General features: G+C 52.5%; 2 protein-coding genes across 5 annotated transcripts in view; one reads left to right on the top strand and one right to left on the bottom strand.

Annotated features, from left to right (window-relative positions):
• The window catches only part of LOC102083808 (rho GTPase-activating protein 20-like), a 29451-nt gene extending 24013 nt beyond the window's left edge, over nt 1–5438 (top strand). For all 4 annotated transcript variants that reach the window (XM_065077285.1, XM_065077286.1, XM_065077284.1 and 1 more), the window contains 3 exons: nt 440–629; nt 1243–1360; nt 1910–5438. In XM_065077285.1, coding sequence (XP_064933357.1) covers nt 440–629; nt 1243–1360; nt 1910–3618 — 2017 coding nt within the window. In that variant the 3' untranslated portion in view covers nt 3619–5438. The remainder of the gene's footprint in view (nt 1–439; nt 630–1242; nt 1361–1909) is intronic.
• Nucleotides 5439–6165: 727 nt separating this feature from the next.
• Nucleotides 6166–9929, bottom strand: LOC102086986 (adrenodoxin). The gene is made up of 4 exons (XM_005509356.3): nt 9668–9929; nt 7678–7802; nt 7157–7286; nt 6166–6902 (listed from the first exon to the last, which is right to left on the bottom strand). Exons 1-4 carry the CDS (start codon nt 9844–9846, stop codon nt 6782–6784), a joined length of 555 nt encoding a protein of 184 aa, XP_005509413.1. The 5' UTR covers nt 9847–9929; the 3' UTR covers nt 6166–6781.
• Between the last annotated feature and the right edge of the window lie 4573 nt (nt 9930–14502).

Below are 14502 nucleotides of genomic sequence, written 5' to 3'. Positions count from 1 at the left end.
TGCTTTGAGACAGCTGTCCCGAGCAAGGACAGCCTGTCCGCGTCCTGCGGGACACGCAGTATCGAACCCCTTTTGCCAACGGCTGCAGCCGGGACGCGGGCGGTGGGGTGTCCTGTGCTGCTGGCCGGGAGCCAGGAGCGTCTCCTTGGGGCAGTCACCCTTTTGTTGAGGCACGAGGGACCTGAACCCCGTTCTGGATGAGTCCCCTGGTCCCTTGGGCCCTGTGACCAGGACGCACAGGCAATATGGGTGTAAAGCTGTGGCTCTCACATGAGTTGGTGGCAGGAGTGACATGGTCTGACTTTATTATCCAGCATGATAGTCTCAAACTGGTTGCAAAAGGGCAGAAGGGTCAAAAACTTTGGGAAGGAATGTCTGACACTTGAAGAGGAGATTTTTTGTGACCAGTACTCTTCTTTTGTTCTTGCTCCCTGAACAGCCTGGTCAACCAGCTTCCAGAGGCCAACCTCATCTTACTCAGACACCTCTTTGGAGTCCTCCATCAGATTGAGCAGAATTCCGGTGTGAACCAGATGAATGCCTTTAACCTGGCTCTTTGCATCGCACCCAATATGCTGTGGCTACCAAGTCCCACTGGGCCTGAAGAGGAGAGCCGGTCTACCAAGAAGGTAATCTTCCATAGGTTTGGCTTCATGCCTGTCTTTTCCTGCATTTTATGGGCACTGTATTTTGTAAAGGAAGGCATAGGATCAGTGCCAGCGCTGGCTGATGGCATCCGGGCTTCGTCTTTTCCCCTGCGCAGGGGTGCCTGTGCTGGCAGAGGAATGCGGAGGATTAGCCACTCTGTTTATCCAGGGTGGAAGGGGAAGCTGTGGTTGCTTTACCAGATGAACCTCCTGAGTGGTCAAGCAAGCGCAAGAAAGCTGGAGCAGCTGAAGTTGGACACTGCCACTTCGGCTGGGTCTAAAGCCATCTTGCAGAGACAAAGCGAGCAATTAGGAGGGGAGAATGCTTGCTTGTAGCTTTTGAGGTGTTACCAATAGTAAGGAAAGTCGTAGAACATGTTGTACGTGGCTCACTCTACCAGTTTGTGTAGCTCATATTCTTGCCCCAGGTGTAGTTAATACAGATGCGTTGCCACGTTAACTTCTTGAGCAAAAGGGTCAGTAGGAAATTATATCTTTTTCAAAGGAAAAGAAACATTCTGGGACTGATTCGACTTACTTTATATAGCTGGCTATATTTTCATGAAATGACTCTGTAAATTCATGTCTTTGCCAGGTGGCCTTGTTAGTGCAGTTCCTGATTGAAAACTCAGGAGAGATTTTTGGAGGTGACATTGCTGCTTTGTTTCAAAGACCAGACAAAAAGACGTCCAAAAACTCAGAGGAATGTCTGGGTAAGCTGGTGATGCTGTATCTTCCAGAAATGTTTAAAATCTTTTAATATGCAAAAGAGCTTGCTCTCCCTTCATGTCTCTTGCAAGGAAAAGCATTGGAAAACAGTTGGGTGTGGTTTTCCCTTTGCCTGTCAGGCACAGGCAGGAGCGAGGGAAAGCATCACTTCACGTGTTCCTGAGCACAGTCACCTTTCTTTGTGGCTGCTGTTCAACCCCCTCCAGCCATCAGAAGAATTTAGTGTAGCCGTAGCAATGCCATGTCCCAACAGTCTTTTCTTCCAGATTAGTTCTATAAAGCTAAACCGAAGGGTTGAATGGAAAGAGATCGTGTTGTCTCTGTTAACTGTCCTATAAATACAGGCCAGTGGTGACAGCTCAGGTCATCAAGCCAGAATTTTTGATCCTGTTCCCAGTCCTGCTCTGGTCCCTGCAAAAATAATAGATCGTCTTTGCTTTTCTATGGACTTGATAGTATTTCCCTGCCTTGGTTGTAAAGTACGTGGGGCTAGGAGACATAGGCAACAATCTAATTTGCATTCTCTGCTCCAGGCGTAGGCTTGGCTCAGCATGATGATTCCTCTGATGAGTTGGAATTTTCTGCTTGTGACCCAGAAGGGCCAAAGCACCACCCAGTACCTGAAACAGATGCCATTTTTGAACCATCCAGCAGCTTGTTACTCGACAAGGGTCAGGAAGACTGGGACTTGTTCAGTGAGATCACAGCCTGCTACCAGAGCAAAGCCAGGCAGAACGCCAGCGCAGACAGCTACGGGCTGCTGGAGGAGGAGGGCTCCCTCTGCTCCCTCGGCTCCATCCGTTCCCTCAGCCCGGCCAGGGACCGCTGCTCCTCGGAGCCCAGCGTCTGCCTGGGCGCCCAGCCGCCCGGCCCCGGCCACGAGCCGGTGGCTCGCCAGTCCAGCTGCGACGCCACCATCATGCGCAGCCACACAGACTGTGTCCACCGGCTCCGGCAGCTGCAGGTGGAGAGCCAGAGGCTGATAGATGAAGGCCTGAGCCCTGGGGTTACTAAGGCCAGGCAGAACTTGTGGCAGTCGCCTCAGACCAGCTCGAGGGTGAAGCAGCTCAGCCTGCAGCAATCCAGCCTGTCCAACAGGTCCAGCTTCTCCAGCCTGTCCTCTACCACCACCTCCCCATCCGCCTCCTCGCTCAGCTCCTTGGACAGTGCTTTCTCCTACTGCTCAGAGTCATCCGCCATCAGTCCCACTGACGTCTCCTCCCTGCCATTCATGTTTGGCACGTCTGCCAGGCTTCACGCTGTGTCCCCCAAGACTGCCAAAAGGTCCTCAAAAGAGTGGCACAAGTCCTTCACGTCACCCGTGGCTTTACATCTGTGTGGCCTGGACTGTCCCCCTGAGAACGACCCCAAGGCTGTGGAAAGCAGCCGTTGCTTTGGAGAGAGGAGAAGTTTTCCGTGCGTCAGCGGAGCTGCTGTGGGAAGCCCAGTGACCGATGCCGCCTGCGAGGAGCAGGAGAGGCGGCCGAGCTGGGGGGGGGGCCCTGGCCCGGGGCTCAGGAGCCGGGACTGTACGAAGGAGTGTGGACGAATCCCCGAGCTCGCAGCTGCCAGCCCAGCGCAGGAGGAGCCCCCGCGCAGCAGCCGCCAGCGGCACAGGGAGGAGGCGGTGACGAACGTGGAAATCAAAAGTGTTGACGCATGCCCTCCGAGCCAGGAAAGCTTGAAGCGCACCAAGATAACTTTTTACATGGCCCCAAACAAAGAAAGCTGCTGGGGGTCTCCAGTGAAAGAGGAGAGACCTGTGGCACATGCCAGCAGCAGCCGTGGGCAAAGCCCATCCAAGAGCTTGCAGGCTGTGAGCGTCCACATCCCCCAGACAGTTTTCTATGGGCAGGACACCCCCCTTGTTCTGCAGTCCATCTCCAGGCGCCACCACTGTGAAGCGAGGATCCCGTCCCCGCAGGCAGAGCACAAAGGGAGCCCCCAGAGTGTCCCCACTCCTGAGGAGCTGGAGAGCAAGCCAGTGGCTGTGGGGCAGGCACCAGCCCAGAGCAGGAGCTTAAACACGTTCAGCCACACCATCCGTATCATCCTCCCCGCCTCCATTCGGAACACCGTCAGGGAGTATTTCAAGCACGATGAAACGCAAAGCTGTCCCGAGGTGGAGGCGGTGGAAGACGAGCTCCGGAGCAGGGCGGCATGGCTCCGCAGCCGGCCACGGGCACAGGCGGCCGCGGAGGAGCGCGGTACAGTGGCGTTTGCAGAAGAGACGTTTGTCTAGGCAGATGGATGTGGAAGAACTGAATATTTTTTTGTGTATGTGCAACAGAAAATATTCTGTAAGTTGTGATCAGGGTGTGAAGAATCTAGCAGGCTGCATGGGGCAACAAGTGTAAAGTGACACTAATGTGTGTGTAATGTTGGGGTTTAACATTTATTTTGGCTGGGGTGGGGGAGAGATTGTTCTTGTTTTAAATTTACACCCTTTTTCTACAGAAGAGACTTCACTGGCTGGGGGGCTGAATGCCACCAGACACTCGTGCCAGTGCATTGGCTGACCTGAACGGGGTCTGACTCCATTTCTTTTTTTTTTTAACTTTTTTTTATTTTCTCCAATCAGCTGCTGATGTGTGTGGATGATCAGAGAAGTGGGACAGCTAATGCTCCATCAGAATTACTTAAAAATCCTTACACTTGCACAAAATCCTCCACTATTCAGTGTTCACCGCCACCATTCATCCAAAGACCCCTCACCTCCATCCCAGAAATCACTGCCGCTTCTCTCTGCTCATCTCGCATCCCCAGTGGTCCAGCTCACAGTCTGCATTCATTATTGGTTGAAGCTGGGTTCTGGAAACACCAAATGGAGCCCAGAACCCAAAGCCCAGCTTTCACAGACAGATAGCATATGCAATATTTTAACCTAAGATTACTTTTTTTTTCCCCAGTTAATGGTGGGTTGATACTCTCTGCCCATACCTCCCCTAAAGCTGGCATTTGACAGAGCCACAGTTACCATGGAGGTTTTTAGCACTGTCACTTTAGTAGGCTATGAACATTTACCTTCTTTGGTGTCCTCTGGAAGCAGCTGGTCCTTTTAGTCCTAGTAAAAGGTGATATTTCAGAAGGCCCTTTTGCTAGGCATTGTGGATGGGGCAACTAATCAAAGGTCTAGGCATGCTGAGAGGGATTTAGGCAGTATTTGGCTTTAGCATGAGGTCAAGGAGTTGTGGAAGTTGTCAAGAATGCTGTTGAGTGATGCTGAGCAAAGCCACATCTGGCTAGAAAGTTGCCAGACAGCCCATAAGCTGAGGCTGCCCAGGGGTCAGCAGCTCTGATGCGGTTTCACGGGAGCTCTGGGTTCCCACTCAGCTCGGTACGTGTCCCGGGGCGGAGTGCCAGGCAGGGACATGCTGAGCTGTGCCGCACCACTGCGGAAGTGCAGCTGGTGGGCTCTGGGAGCATTCCCGTGGTGCCACCACAGCACCGCACAGCACCACCGCAGCCCCGCGGGTGCTGCCGGCTGAGCTCCAGAAGCAGCTGAGCCACCGCGTCACCTTGACAGGCTGTAAGAAAACAATGGGAAAAGTCTCAAAGATTATGAGGTTCAGGATGTTTCATTTGAAAGTTATGTGAGTGTTTGTGGTTTCTCTCTGAGGGCCACTCCTTTTACTCCATTAACAGTGAATGGGTGAAGGACAAGAGAAATGAATGAATCCCGTGTGGAGTACGTGCCCCCCAGAGCTGCTGTCTGCAAACAGCCGAACCACGCGCCGCGGTTCGCTCCTGGCTCGGGGCAGCGCCGCTGTGACGCCCCGCGGCTGCCGCGCGGCTGGCCCAGCCCGTCCGTGCCAGGGCAGGGCGGGGAGCGGCCCAGAGCCCGCGCCAGGTGCGCTGACTTTGATCTGTCACGCGCAGGGTATTTAACTCTCAAATGCGGCACTCCGTGCCTTGGTGGCCCTTGTATAATGAAAGGTGTATAGACTCATAATACCAGCTCCCCCGGCATCGTTTCCCTCGCACGTGAACACTGATGAGGCATTCACAGTCTTTTTTACAAGAGCTACAGTTGTAACTATTTCAATAAAAGACACGACTTTGTTTGTGGCTGTGGTGCAGTGATCACCTGCTGTTCCCTCTCTGCTGTGCTTGGCGGGGGCGGGAGCCGCCAGCACGCCAGCTCAGGCACTGCTCTCGCTTTCGGGGAGGTGAACCAACAATAACATGATGAGAAAAGTCTGTACTTGGAAGAGAAATTGTTGCGTGTTCCAAGCACACTGATGGATCGTAAACCGGCCCTGTGGCTGGGCTGGTCTTGGTTCAAACGAGGGGGGCTTGGACCAAATGCAGAGTAAGAGCTCGCGATTTGCGTCATCTAAAAGAGTTACGAGCAAGTTAGAAAGAGCTCAGTTTATAGAAATGCTGGCAGGGGCGGGGCAAAACACACTTTTTTTTCCTCTCTTCTCATCTTGGGCTACCTAATATGGATGCATTTCCCTGGATAGTTGCTCTAACTCAGCCCTCTACTAATAATTTTTCTTCATTTAAAACAAAACAAAATCCTCCAAAATTTATCAGAAGAGCTGATACAAACTACTGGTCCCTCTGGGGGTGTGTGGCTGCAGGGCAAGGACGGGCTTCTGTAGAGTTCTGTTACAGGTCACGGCTTCTTTATGACATTTAGATGGCAACTTTGACATGTTCATTCAAATATGAGGGGAAAAATCCAATCAAGTAAACTGGGGCAATAGTATATTATACCTAAATTTCCATTTAACCCACTCTCTTCCAACCACGCTTACATTAGCAGAAAAGTGCATCTCATAGGTCTAAAATCCTAATTATAATTTTATTAGATGCACGTGGTAGTACAGCAATGGGAAAATTAAACACTTGGAGAAAGTAGCAGATCGTGGCACACAACAATTCAGTCGCACGTAACATCGCAGAAAGTGACTCCCTCTTAAATGAAATGTCAGCGTTCAACTGGTTATCAGTATGTTCTTGCTAACCAAAGCCAGCCTGTGTCATCAAGCCAATCAGCATAGCATCTTGTATTTGGAACAGCTACCTCTTCTCAGGCTTCCCAAATTGGGAAAGCTCTGTTCTACAGTTAAAGAGCCAAGCCTTGCAGAACTCCCAGCACTTAGAACAGCAGAATTCCTCGAATTTCAAGGGAGCGGGTGAGTCACCCGCCCAGGGAAATGTAAGGCCACAGCTTCAGTCCAGTTGCCTTCAGCAGAGCACTCAAGCACTTAAAACACGTACCAAAGAACCTCGTGTTAAGCCTTGTTTAAATAAGAGATTTGCCGAACAGGCATTTATACTGAATCAGACCTCTATGGTCTACTGTAAGCCAGCCACCAAAAGCAACAGCCTTAACAAAAGCCAAGTTCCCAGCCACACCTGGAGTGAGGATGTGAGCTGCGCGGAGTCATTCCCAGTTACTGTTTGCTTTGCTCGCCAGCCCCCAGCTGCCTCCTGATGTCCGATACATCCATGGGCACCCGCACCGTCAGACCATCCATCCACTTCTTCATGCGCACCTGGCAGCCAAGGCGAGATCTGAGAAGGAAACATTAAGTGAGGCTCATCTGTTCCCACAGTAAAGGAAGAAATTCCCCGCCCAAACTGGCATGTCTGGTCCCGGCTGGGTTTTCACTGAAGTTCCTGTCAAAGGTCTCCTGTGCCCCAAGAGAAAGCAGCTCCAGAGGCACAACTGAAATACAGAATAAGTCCTGTCCCCTTGGAAACGTGCCAGGTGCTGAGAACCTGCCTCAGTGGCTTGGGAAGGGACTGCGGTCAGCAGGGGGACTTACGTCTCCGTGAGTCCGTACGCCAGGTCCAGCATGTCCAGCTCTTCGTCTGAGACGGTTTCCAGCTTTTGGAAGGTGTTCTTCTCAAAGATGAGGTGGCAGGTGGAGCAGGCTAATGTCCCTTCACAGGCACCTGGTGGAGATATGGAGGAGTGACACCACATCAGAAAAAACAAGGGGGTGAGAGAGATCATCTTTGGGAACAGCGTGAGAAAAGGTCCTTTAACAGAGCCGGAGCATGTCAAAAGACATGCCGGAAAACACAACAGACAGATGCAGATTTCAGCCTGTTAGATCACAATCTAACCACGCGCACATTGACGCGGGCCGCTGGAGTGGCCGCAGGACGGTCTGGCAGTCGTGCTGCTGTCTTGGTGTGCTCAGCCAGCCCAGCAAGCAGCTCTTGGGGAAGAAAAGCTTGTTTCGTGGTCTCATGTGCGTACAGCTGCACTTTCCCCACGTACCCACCGGTCACAGCACAGACACATAAACCCTAAAAGCTCACACCTCTGTGCAACACCTACCAAATCCATCAATGGCCAGGTTCTGATTGACCACCACTTCCAGCAAGCTCTCCCCTTCTTTGGCTGTGGCTGTAAGTCGCTCTCCATCCCGATTTATAAAGTGCACCGTCACCTGGCCTGCAGAGCTGTAAGGCAAGTTCGCAAGTCAGAAGAACCCTCCCTTTCCTGCACAGCCACTGTCGAGGGCTTTGGCTGAGCACTGGAGATGTGGCATGTGGAGGGAAATGCACAGACAAGCACTTTCTAGAAGGATTACACCACACACACACGGCAGAAAATAATCAGACTGTCAGTTCTCAGTGGTGAACAAATCTGAGCTGACCCAAAGTACTTCCCACGTTATCAAACCTCCCTCAGAAGAAATGCGTAGCTGCACATGAAGAAGCGCAGAAGCTCCGCACCCGCTGCCTCTGCCGGAGCCGCGGAGGGAGCGCCCGTGGGCAGCCGAAGCGTTCGCGTGCCCTGGGCCTGGGATGTCTGTTCTGGATGGAGCGACGTAGTAACCAGAAAAGTGCTCGGGATCAGATACTAATTATGCAATAGGGGCTGTTGCCATTCACATTGTGTTTCCCCTTCCCAAGGGGATTACTTGATGACTGTTCCTCTTCTGCTGCTTGACCGTGAGGTCGGGGAAGGAGCAAGCGCTATATGAGAGCTCTCTGAGTTCTCCCTGTGTGAGTTCTCTCACATAGTGCTTGCTCCTTCCCCGACCCCAGGATCAAGCAGCCGAAGAGGAACAGTTCTCACATAGCACTTGCTCCTTCCCCGACCTCAACCACAGGAGCCACATGGTGGCGAGACGTGCTCAGCCCCAGCCATGCCGACTAACCTCCTTGCTCAGGAGAAACTGCTAGTTATTCTGACAGCCTGCAATATTTAATGTGGTAGAGAGTGAAGAACAATGCCATCAGCATCTCTTGGTGCTGGCTTGCAGAACCTGGGTCTACAAATAAGAGGGAAACAGCACCTACTGCGTCTCCTGCAGCCCAGGCTCTCCACACAGTGTGGAGAAGGCTGGTACGCTGAACAGGGCTGCCGGGGGTTTCGCACCAAGGTAGCGTGTGCTGAGACCATCTATTGTACTTGCCAGGGGACACACGTGAGAGTTCCCCACGTGGAGAACGGAAAGATCACGCTGCAGCCACACACAGCCAAGCACGACCACCCTATTTACCAAAGCAAACAGCCACAGAACATCTTGAAGACATTTCATTCTCCTTCATAGAGACACTGACTGGCATTTCATTGTAAATAAGCAATCTAAAGACTAGTTCTCAAATGTCAAAAGAAAACAAAACAGGAAAACCCTCTCCCTAGTTTGATGGATTAGACCCATTTATTCAGTTTTTACGGCAAAAAGGCGGAAGCCTGGCAGGACACGGGTGCTCTGGGCTTGCGCAGTCCCTCACGCATACAGCTGCCATGGGGGCCACCGAGCACCTGAGCCAGCTCCTCCAGCTCCTGCCGAGACAGATGCCAGCCGGGGGGCCTGCAGCGTGGCTCACACCGCCTGCGGACAGCGTTCTGCTCCCGGAGCTGCCGCCGTCACCAGCCCTCTGCTCTGCCCCCCAGCCGCCGGCCAGGAAACCGAGAGAAGCTGCAGTTCCCAGAGAAGCCAGCGGTCACTGCAGCCGTCCCACCACAGGAACACAGCCGGTCACGGCCCGGCTGTCCAGCACACCTTGCCCACCGCCCTGTTCCGCAAAGGTTGGTGACTGGACCCCACCGGTCAACAGACTTTGTGCCGCATCGTCACCTTCCTGCTCTAGATCCAGGACACTGGCTGTGGCCTCCACAGCTCCAGAAGCAGGAGCAGCCCCTCTTATGGACCAGCTCCCTGTCCTGCCAGCACCCGCTGAGCCTACGTGTGGCCACCACCTCCTGTCCAAGTCTGCACTGGCCTCTCCCTTCCGTGGAGCCGGCAGAGGCGTGCGTGCGTCTCCCGAAAAAGGACCCTCCTGAAAAGCGTAGGGCTCAGCATTTTACTCACCTGGGTTCCCCAGGGGCATCCTGGAGCTTGTGCGTGGTGCTGAAGCCTCTTCTGGATCCCCGCTTAGCTGGTGCAGAATGCTGCTCAGTCACCGCACAGACATAAATAAAGCGAATCTTGCTCGCATTCAGTCCACTCAGCAAGGGCCGCAGGAGCCCCGAGATGCCGTGAGCTATCATGCTCCGTGTCTCCTGGGCTGTCCTTTGTTGCAAGGCCAGATAGATTAAGAGTTATAAGCACAGCTGCGGGGGGGGGAGAAAAACAGACCTAAAGCTAGGACAGCCTCCCTGGGGTGGGTGAAGGGAGGGAGAGGCGGACAGGGGGTTGTGCTTGGACCTCGCTGCAGCCCGGCCCATCAGGGCATGGGAACTGGGTTGAGCACGGCAACACGAGCATCACCTCCACGTACCAGTCCCCAAGCAATGCTCGCCTTGTTTTCTTTACAGACTTCCCTTTTAGCAACCAGACCTTAATCCAGTTTTAGGAGCAATATTCAATACCATGTCTAATCATCCAAGGGGTTTCAAGCCGGGAGCCGCTGCCTCAGGAGAAGAGGGACGTGCCAGTTCTGACAGCAATGAGGTGACGGTCAGACTTACGGGTTCTGCTCTTGACCCGGGCCATCCAGCCGCACCGTGTCCTTCCCCAGTCCCGCAGGCTCCCAGCTCTGACACGTCGGTATCCACTGACTCCACAGGACAGTGGTGAGAAGCGGCCACACTTGGCTCCTTTGCTGAATTCCCTGAAAAGTACCATAAAGGTACAGATAAGTATAATTCATTTCACACTGATACTCCATGCTAGTCAGATTTCTGTAGAATAAAACCCTTTAAGTTATCACCAGAAACACTGCCACTAGCCTAGTCTGCTCTGCTCTCCAGGGTAAATCCGTTTGCCCCTGAGGACCAAAATGCAACAGCAGAGACAGTTTCAGTTCCTGGTCTTTGGGGAGTTTGAGAAGAGCTCTCATCTCAGGAGCCCCAATTGTCCCTAGTACCAAATTAACAGTTCATCATTTGGTAGGATGTTTGCTTTAATCAAGTTTTTTAATGTGGCAACATATTAGCAGCCATTATAAGCAAAAACCTTTGAAACTGGACTCTAATCAATCTGTACAGGGGAGAGACACTACAGCATAAGAATGAGAACTGCCTGGAAAATATTCCCCTCAACACACACTCAGTGGATTCATAGTTTTCAAGACAACTGGAAAGTTTTGCCTTTAGAGCCCAAAATGACAATTTTCACACAAAGCTTTCAGGTTGGAAGGGGGTGCTTGAGCTTTCTGAGAAAAGCATCAAAGGCAATACGGAACGCAAGTGTTTTCCGTAAGGGGTGAGGGGAATCCTGTTCTTCAGTCCAACAAACGCTACAGGCAGGTGTCCAAGCACTCGAACACGCCACCGAGAGCTTCAGCGCAGAGAAGCTCACGGGCAACGCACAGCGGATTAACAAAGTTTTATTTTTTTCTTAGGAAGCAATCCCGTCTCTCAGATCACCGGCCTACTTCCCTCTGCTCGTTTTGCACCTGGAACGGAAGCCCAGGGGAGTATTTCATCCCACCTCACTCCTGTTTGCCGGCGCAGTCTGGGCATCACTGCTGCTGTGACGGGACACACGCAGGAACGTGCTCTGCTGTGGAGGAACACGGTTTGGGATGACTTGGGGTTGTATTTTCAGTTGTATTCTCCTTGCTCCTTTTGCTGAACACGGGTGACACGGCTCAATACGTGATGGGCTTGGCAACTGACAATGGCATCCCAAGGCACGGGTGCACATCAGGCTGCCCAGCCAGGCCCAGGGTCACTGGGGCTTCTCTGGAATTCCGCACCTCAGTCCCAGTTAATGTAAAAATTCCCCATTTCACATCATTTGTAGAAGACCCTCGGCAGGCTCCCCCCTGCGCTCGCCGGTACCGCAGCGGGTACCGCGGGGAGCGGCTGCTCCGAGCGGGACGCAGCTCTGGCCGGTGTCCCTGCTCCGCAGCCCCCGCTCTCAGGTCAGCTTCTCCGGGGGTCCGCTCTCTCCTGCAAGCTGCCCTGCACACTGCAGCCTTCAGACCCGAATTCTTGGGCTGCAGCTCACCTCAATTTAAAGATCGCTCTGTGCAGCCCCTGAGCCACAGGACTGCCCAGCCCTGCCTTCACTTCCCTGGCACTAAGAGGGGTGGTGGGCAGCCCAGTTCAGTCTCTTGGTCGTTTCTGCAGAAGCAAAGCAGGGCTTGCTATGAGAGACGCGAGGAAAGGGGCCGCAGCACATCCAAACAAACCACAAAGCGTCTTATCTCTCCAGCAAACCTTGAATTGAGAGATACACTAGATATATGCACAGCAGTTTTCACAGCAAGGACATCTGTGTGTTTGCCTGGCACTGACCTCCCTCCTCGCAGGAGCTCAGAGCACAGCGGGGGACAGGTCAGTGTCACCCGATGGGACAGGGGCCAACAGAGGGAGTGAGGGCTGAGCAGGGCGCCCAGAGCTGGGAGAGCAGGCCAGGGCACAACTGTCCTCTGCAGCAACAATCGTGACCTGAGTTCCAACAGCCTTTGGAATATGGGAAAAGGACAGAACTTGCATCGGTTCCTTCGGCCAGAAGATACTCTGTGCAAGCAGCTCTGACCAGAAGAGCTCTTCTGTAGACTTTGTGGCTTCCAAGAGACCCCAGAGGGAAGGTTCAGAATTACCACATTAGCCTGCTGCCTCTCTGAAAGCAGATGAAAATAATTGTGTAATCCTGTAGTTATTAATATACACATTAATATAGTTTTAGTGATGATACAGTTCTGGGGTTGTGAGAGTAACTCACTACCATTTGAACCAAGATCTGATGCATTTGATACGTTAAGGCAGGAAGAGTTCCTCTGCAAAGGAGCAGGAGAGGAATCAGCAGGAGCAGGAAGATCGGGAGAGGGAGCCCGTCCTGCAGCCACCAGAGCAGGACAGGGAGGGGACAGAAATCACACATCAGAAGCCACAGGGCCCCTGCCATGAGCAACCTGCAACACGTGCAGAGAGATTACAGGTCACCCGGGCAACCTAACACCTGTTTGCTCCAATACCGTGGCATTTTGTCAAATCAGTATTTGACAAAATCTCAGGTGCTCAACAGCAGAAGGTGCGAAGGAGGTGTCCAGAGCAGAGGGAGGAACTGAGCGAGCAGCTCAACAGATCATGACGAAGCTGAGGCCCAGCACCATGTCCAAGCAGATCATTCACCACTCCTCTGTTGTCCGGAGCAAGCAGGACCAGCCCCCGCTCTCCTCGGGGCTTGGGGCAGGCAGGAGCTCTGGACACGCAGGGGCTGGAGCTGAAGTCTGAGCTGAGTTCTGAACAAAACTAAGATTGCCCTTCCCCATCGTCACTATGAAAACCCATCAGCTGCCTTTCCTGTTCCACAATAAGCTGCTAACAAAAGCAAACAGGACAATTTGTGCTTGTTCTCCAACCACTGAACACAAAGCTGCAGACACAGTGCTCACATCAGGCGTGCTTCAGTCTCAGGTACAGCCTTGTGGAGACAAGGCCCTAAACCTGCCTCAGTTTCCACACCTCTCAAATAAGGCACCGCTGGCCCGCCCCAACCTTTCTCTAGATGTTCAGCAACCTTCTGAGAATCCCTACAAAGAAAAGGAACAAGGGCCAAATTGTCACCGGTGGAAGCAAGAGGGCAGGAAACCCACCATCAAAGATGGGTTAACCCTACAACAAGGAAGCTAAAGGGATTCACAATGGGGCTTCCTGGCAGCAGCCACCTCCGGCAACGCCGCTGCTGCCGGGGCGACGGCCGCTGCAGTCACCGCGCCGCAGCCAAGGCCTTCCCGGGCACATGCAGCCAGCCAAGGATGCGCCAGAGCCTTCACCGTAACCTGCAGTTCAATGTATATTATATTTCCACATCTCCTTGACCCTTCAGTCAGTCTTGATGACTGACGATCAGCCCTGGTTTGTATTTCTTAAACAGATGATGCACAGAGGCAAGAGCAATACTGGATGCTTGTAGTTTTCCAACTAGTTCGCTCAGCAGAAAGACGTGTCAATGGTACAGGCACCTGGTCAAAGTGTCTTCCCAACAGAAGCTGGAGGCACAGTCCCTCACAGGAGCACCACTGCTCCTTTTTGCAGTCTCAGCACTACTCTTTCCCTAATGTCTGCTCCTTATTTTTTCCTCCACTTTTCCCTGTATCCACCTCATTCTGTCATCTATCCCAAGAAAGTCCATCTTAAAATTACCAGTAACTTTCAGAGACCCATCACTTGGCACTAGATGTTCATTTAGGCATCGTTCAGTCACACAAACCTGCACCCTTCTGGGACCAGCTGACACAAGAAAAGTGGGAACAAATCTGGTTTGATATCCCAGAGGCTATTTACTGGTTCCACAACCCAAAACAGATTTCAAGAGGACAGTGCTGTCAAAAGGCAGAGTCCTCGCACTGGCTCCAGGGAGGAGGACAAAGTACCCCAGGCCACACACGTTCGTTCAACAGGCAGATTTATCTGAGCGAAAACTTGACTCTACAGAGTTACGCCGGCTTTTCTTTAGAGTTTTTAGCCAGTCGCATTGCTTAATAAAGCCACGTTCCAGAACCTGCACGGTGTTCCTGGTCCCCAGCTCTGCTGAGAGCCTTTCATGCTCTAGCCTGTCCCTGTCCTGCAGACAACAGCATCTGGGCCCCCAGCACTTGTTGGTGTAGCCTAAACTGGATCTAAAACACATGACAGACAGAAAAGCAAATCCCATGGAAGGTGTCTACACAGATTAGAGGTTAAATACAAATCTGATTCTAGACTACAAAATGCCTTCCAACAAATTAGAAGAATGTGTTCCATATTTTT

The sequence above is a fragment of the Columba livia genome, chromosome 12, assembly GCF_036013475.1.
Source record: "Columba livia isolate bColLiv1 breed racing homer chromosome 12, bColLiv1.pat.W.v2, whole genome shotgun sequence".
Lineage (NCBI taxonomy): Eukaryota > Metazoa > Chordata > Aves > Columbiformes > Columbidae > Columba > Columba livia.
Note: the sequence above shows the minus strand (reverse complement) of the source record. Positions and strands in the feature narration are given on the sequence as shown.

What these genes read in the sequence shown, in the direction of transcription:
- LOC102086986 (XM_005509356.3), bottom strand. Translation starts at nt 9,846, where the DNA reads ATGATAGCTCACGGCATCTCGGGGCTCCTGCGGCCCTTGCTGAGTGGA. An exon ending in GATGCCCCTGGGGAACCCAG is followed by an intron (nt 7,803 to 9,667) that starts GTGAGTAAAATG and finishes CTTGCCTTACAG; the next exon opens with CTCTGCAGGCCAGGTGACGG. An exon ending in CCTGGCCATTGATGGATTTG is followed by an intron (nt 7,287 to 7,677) that starts GTAGGTGTTGCA and finishes TATCTCCACCAG; the next exon opens with GTGCCTGTGAAGGGACATTA.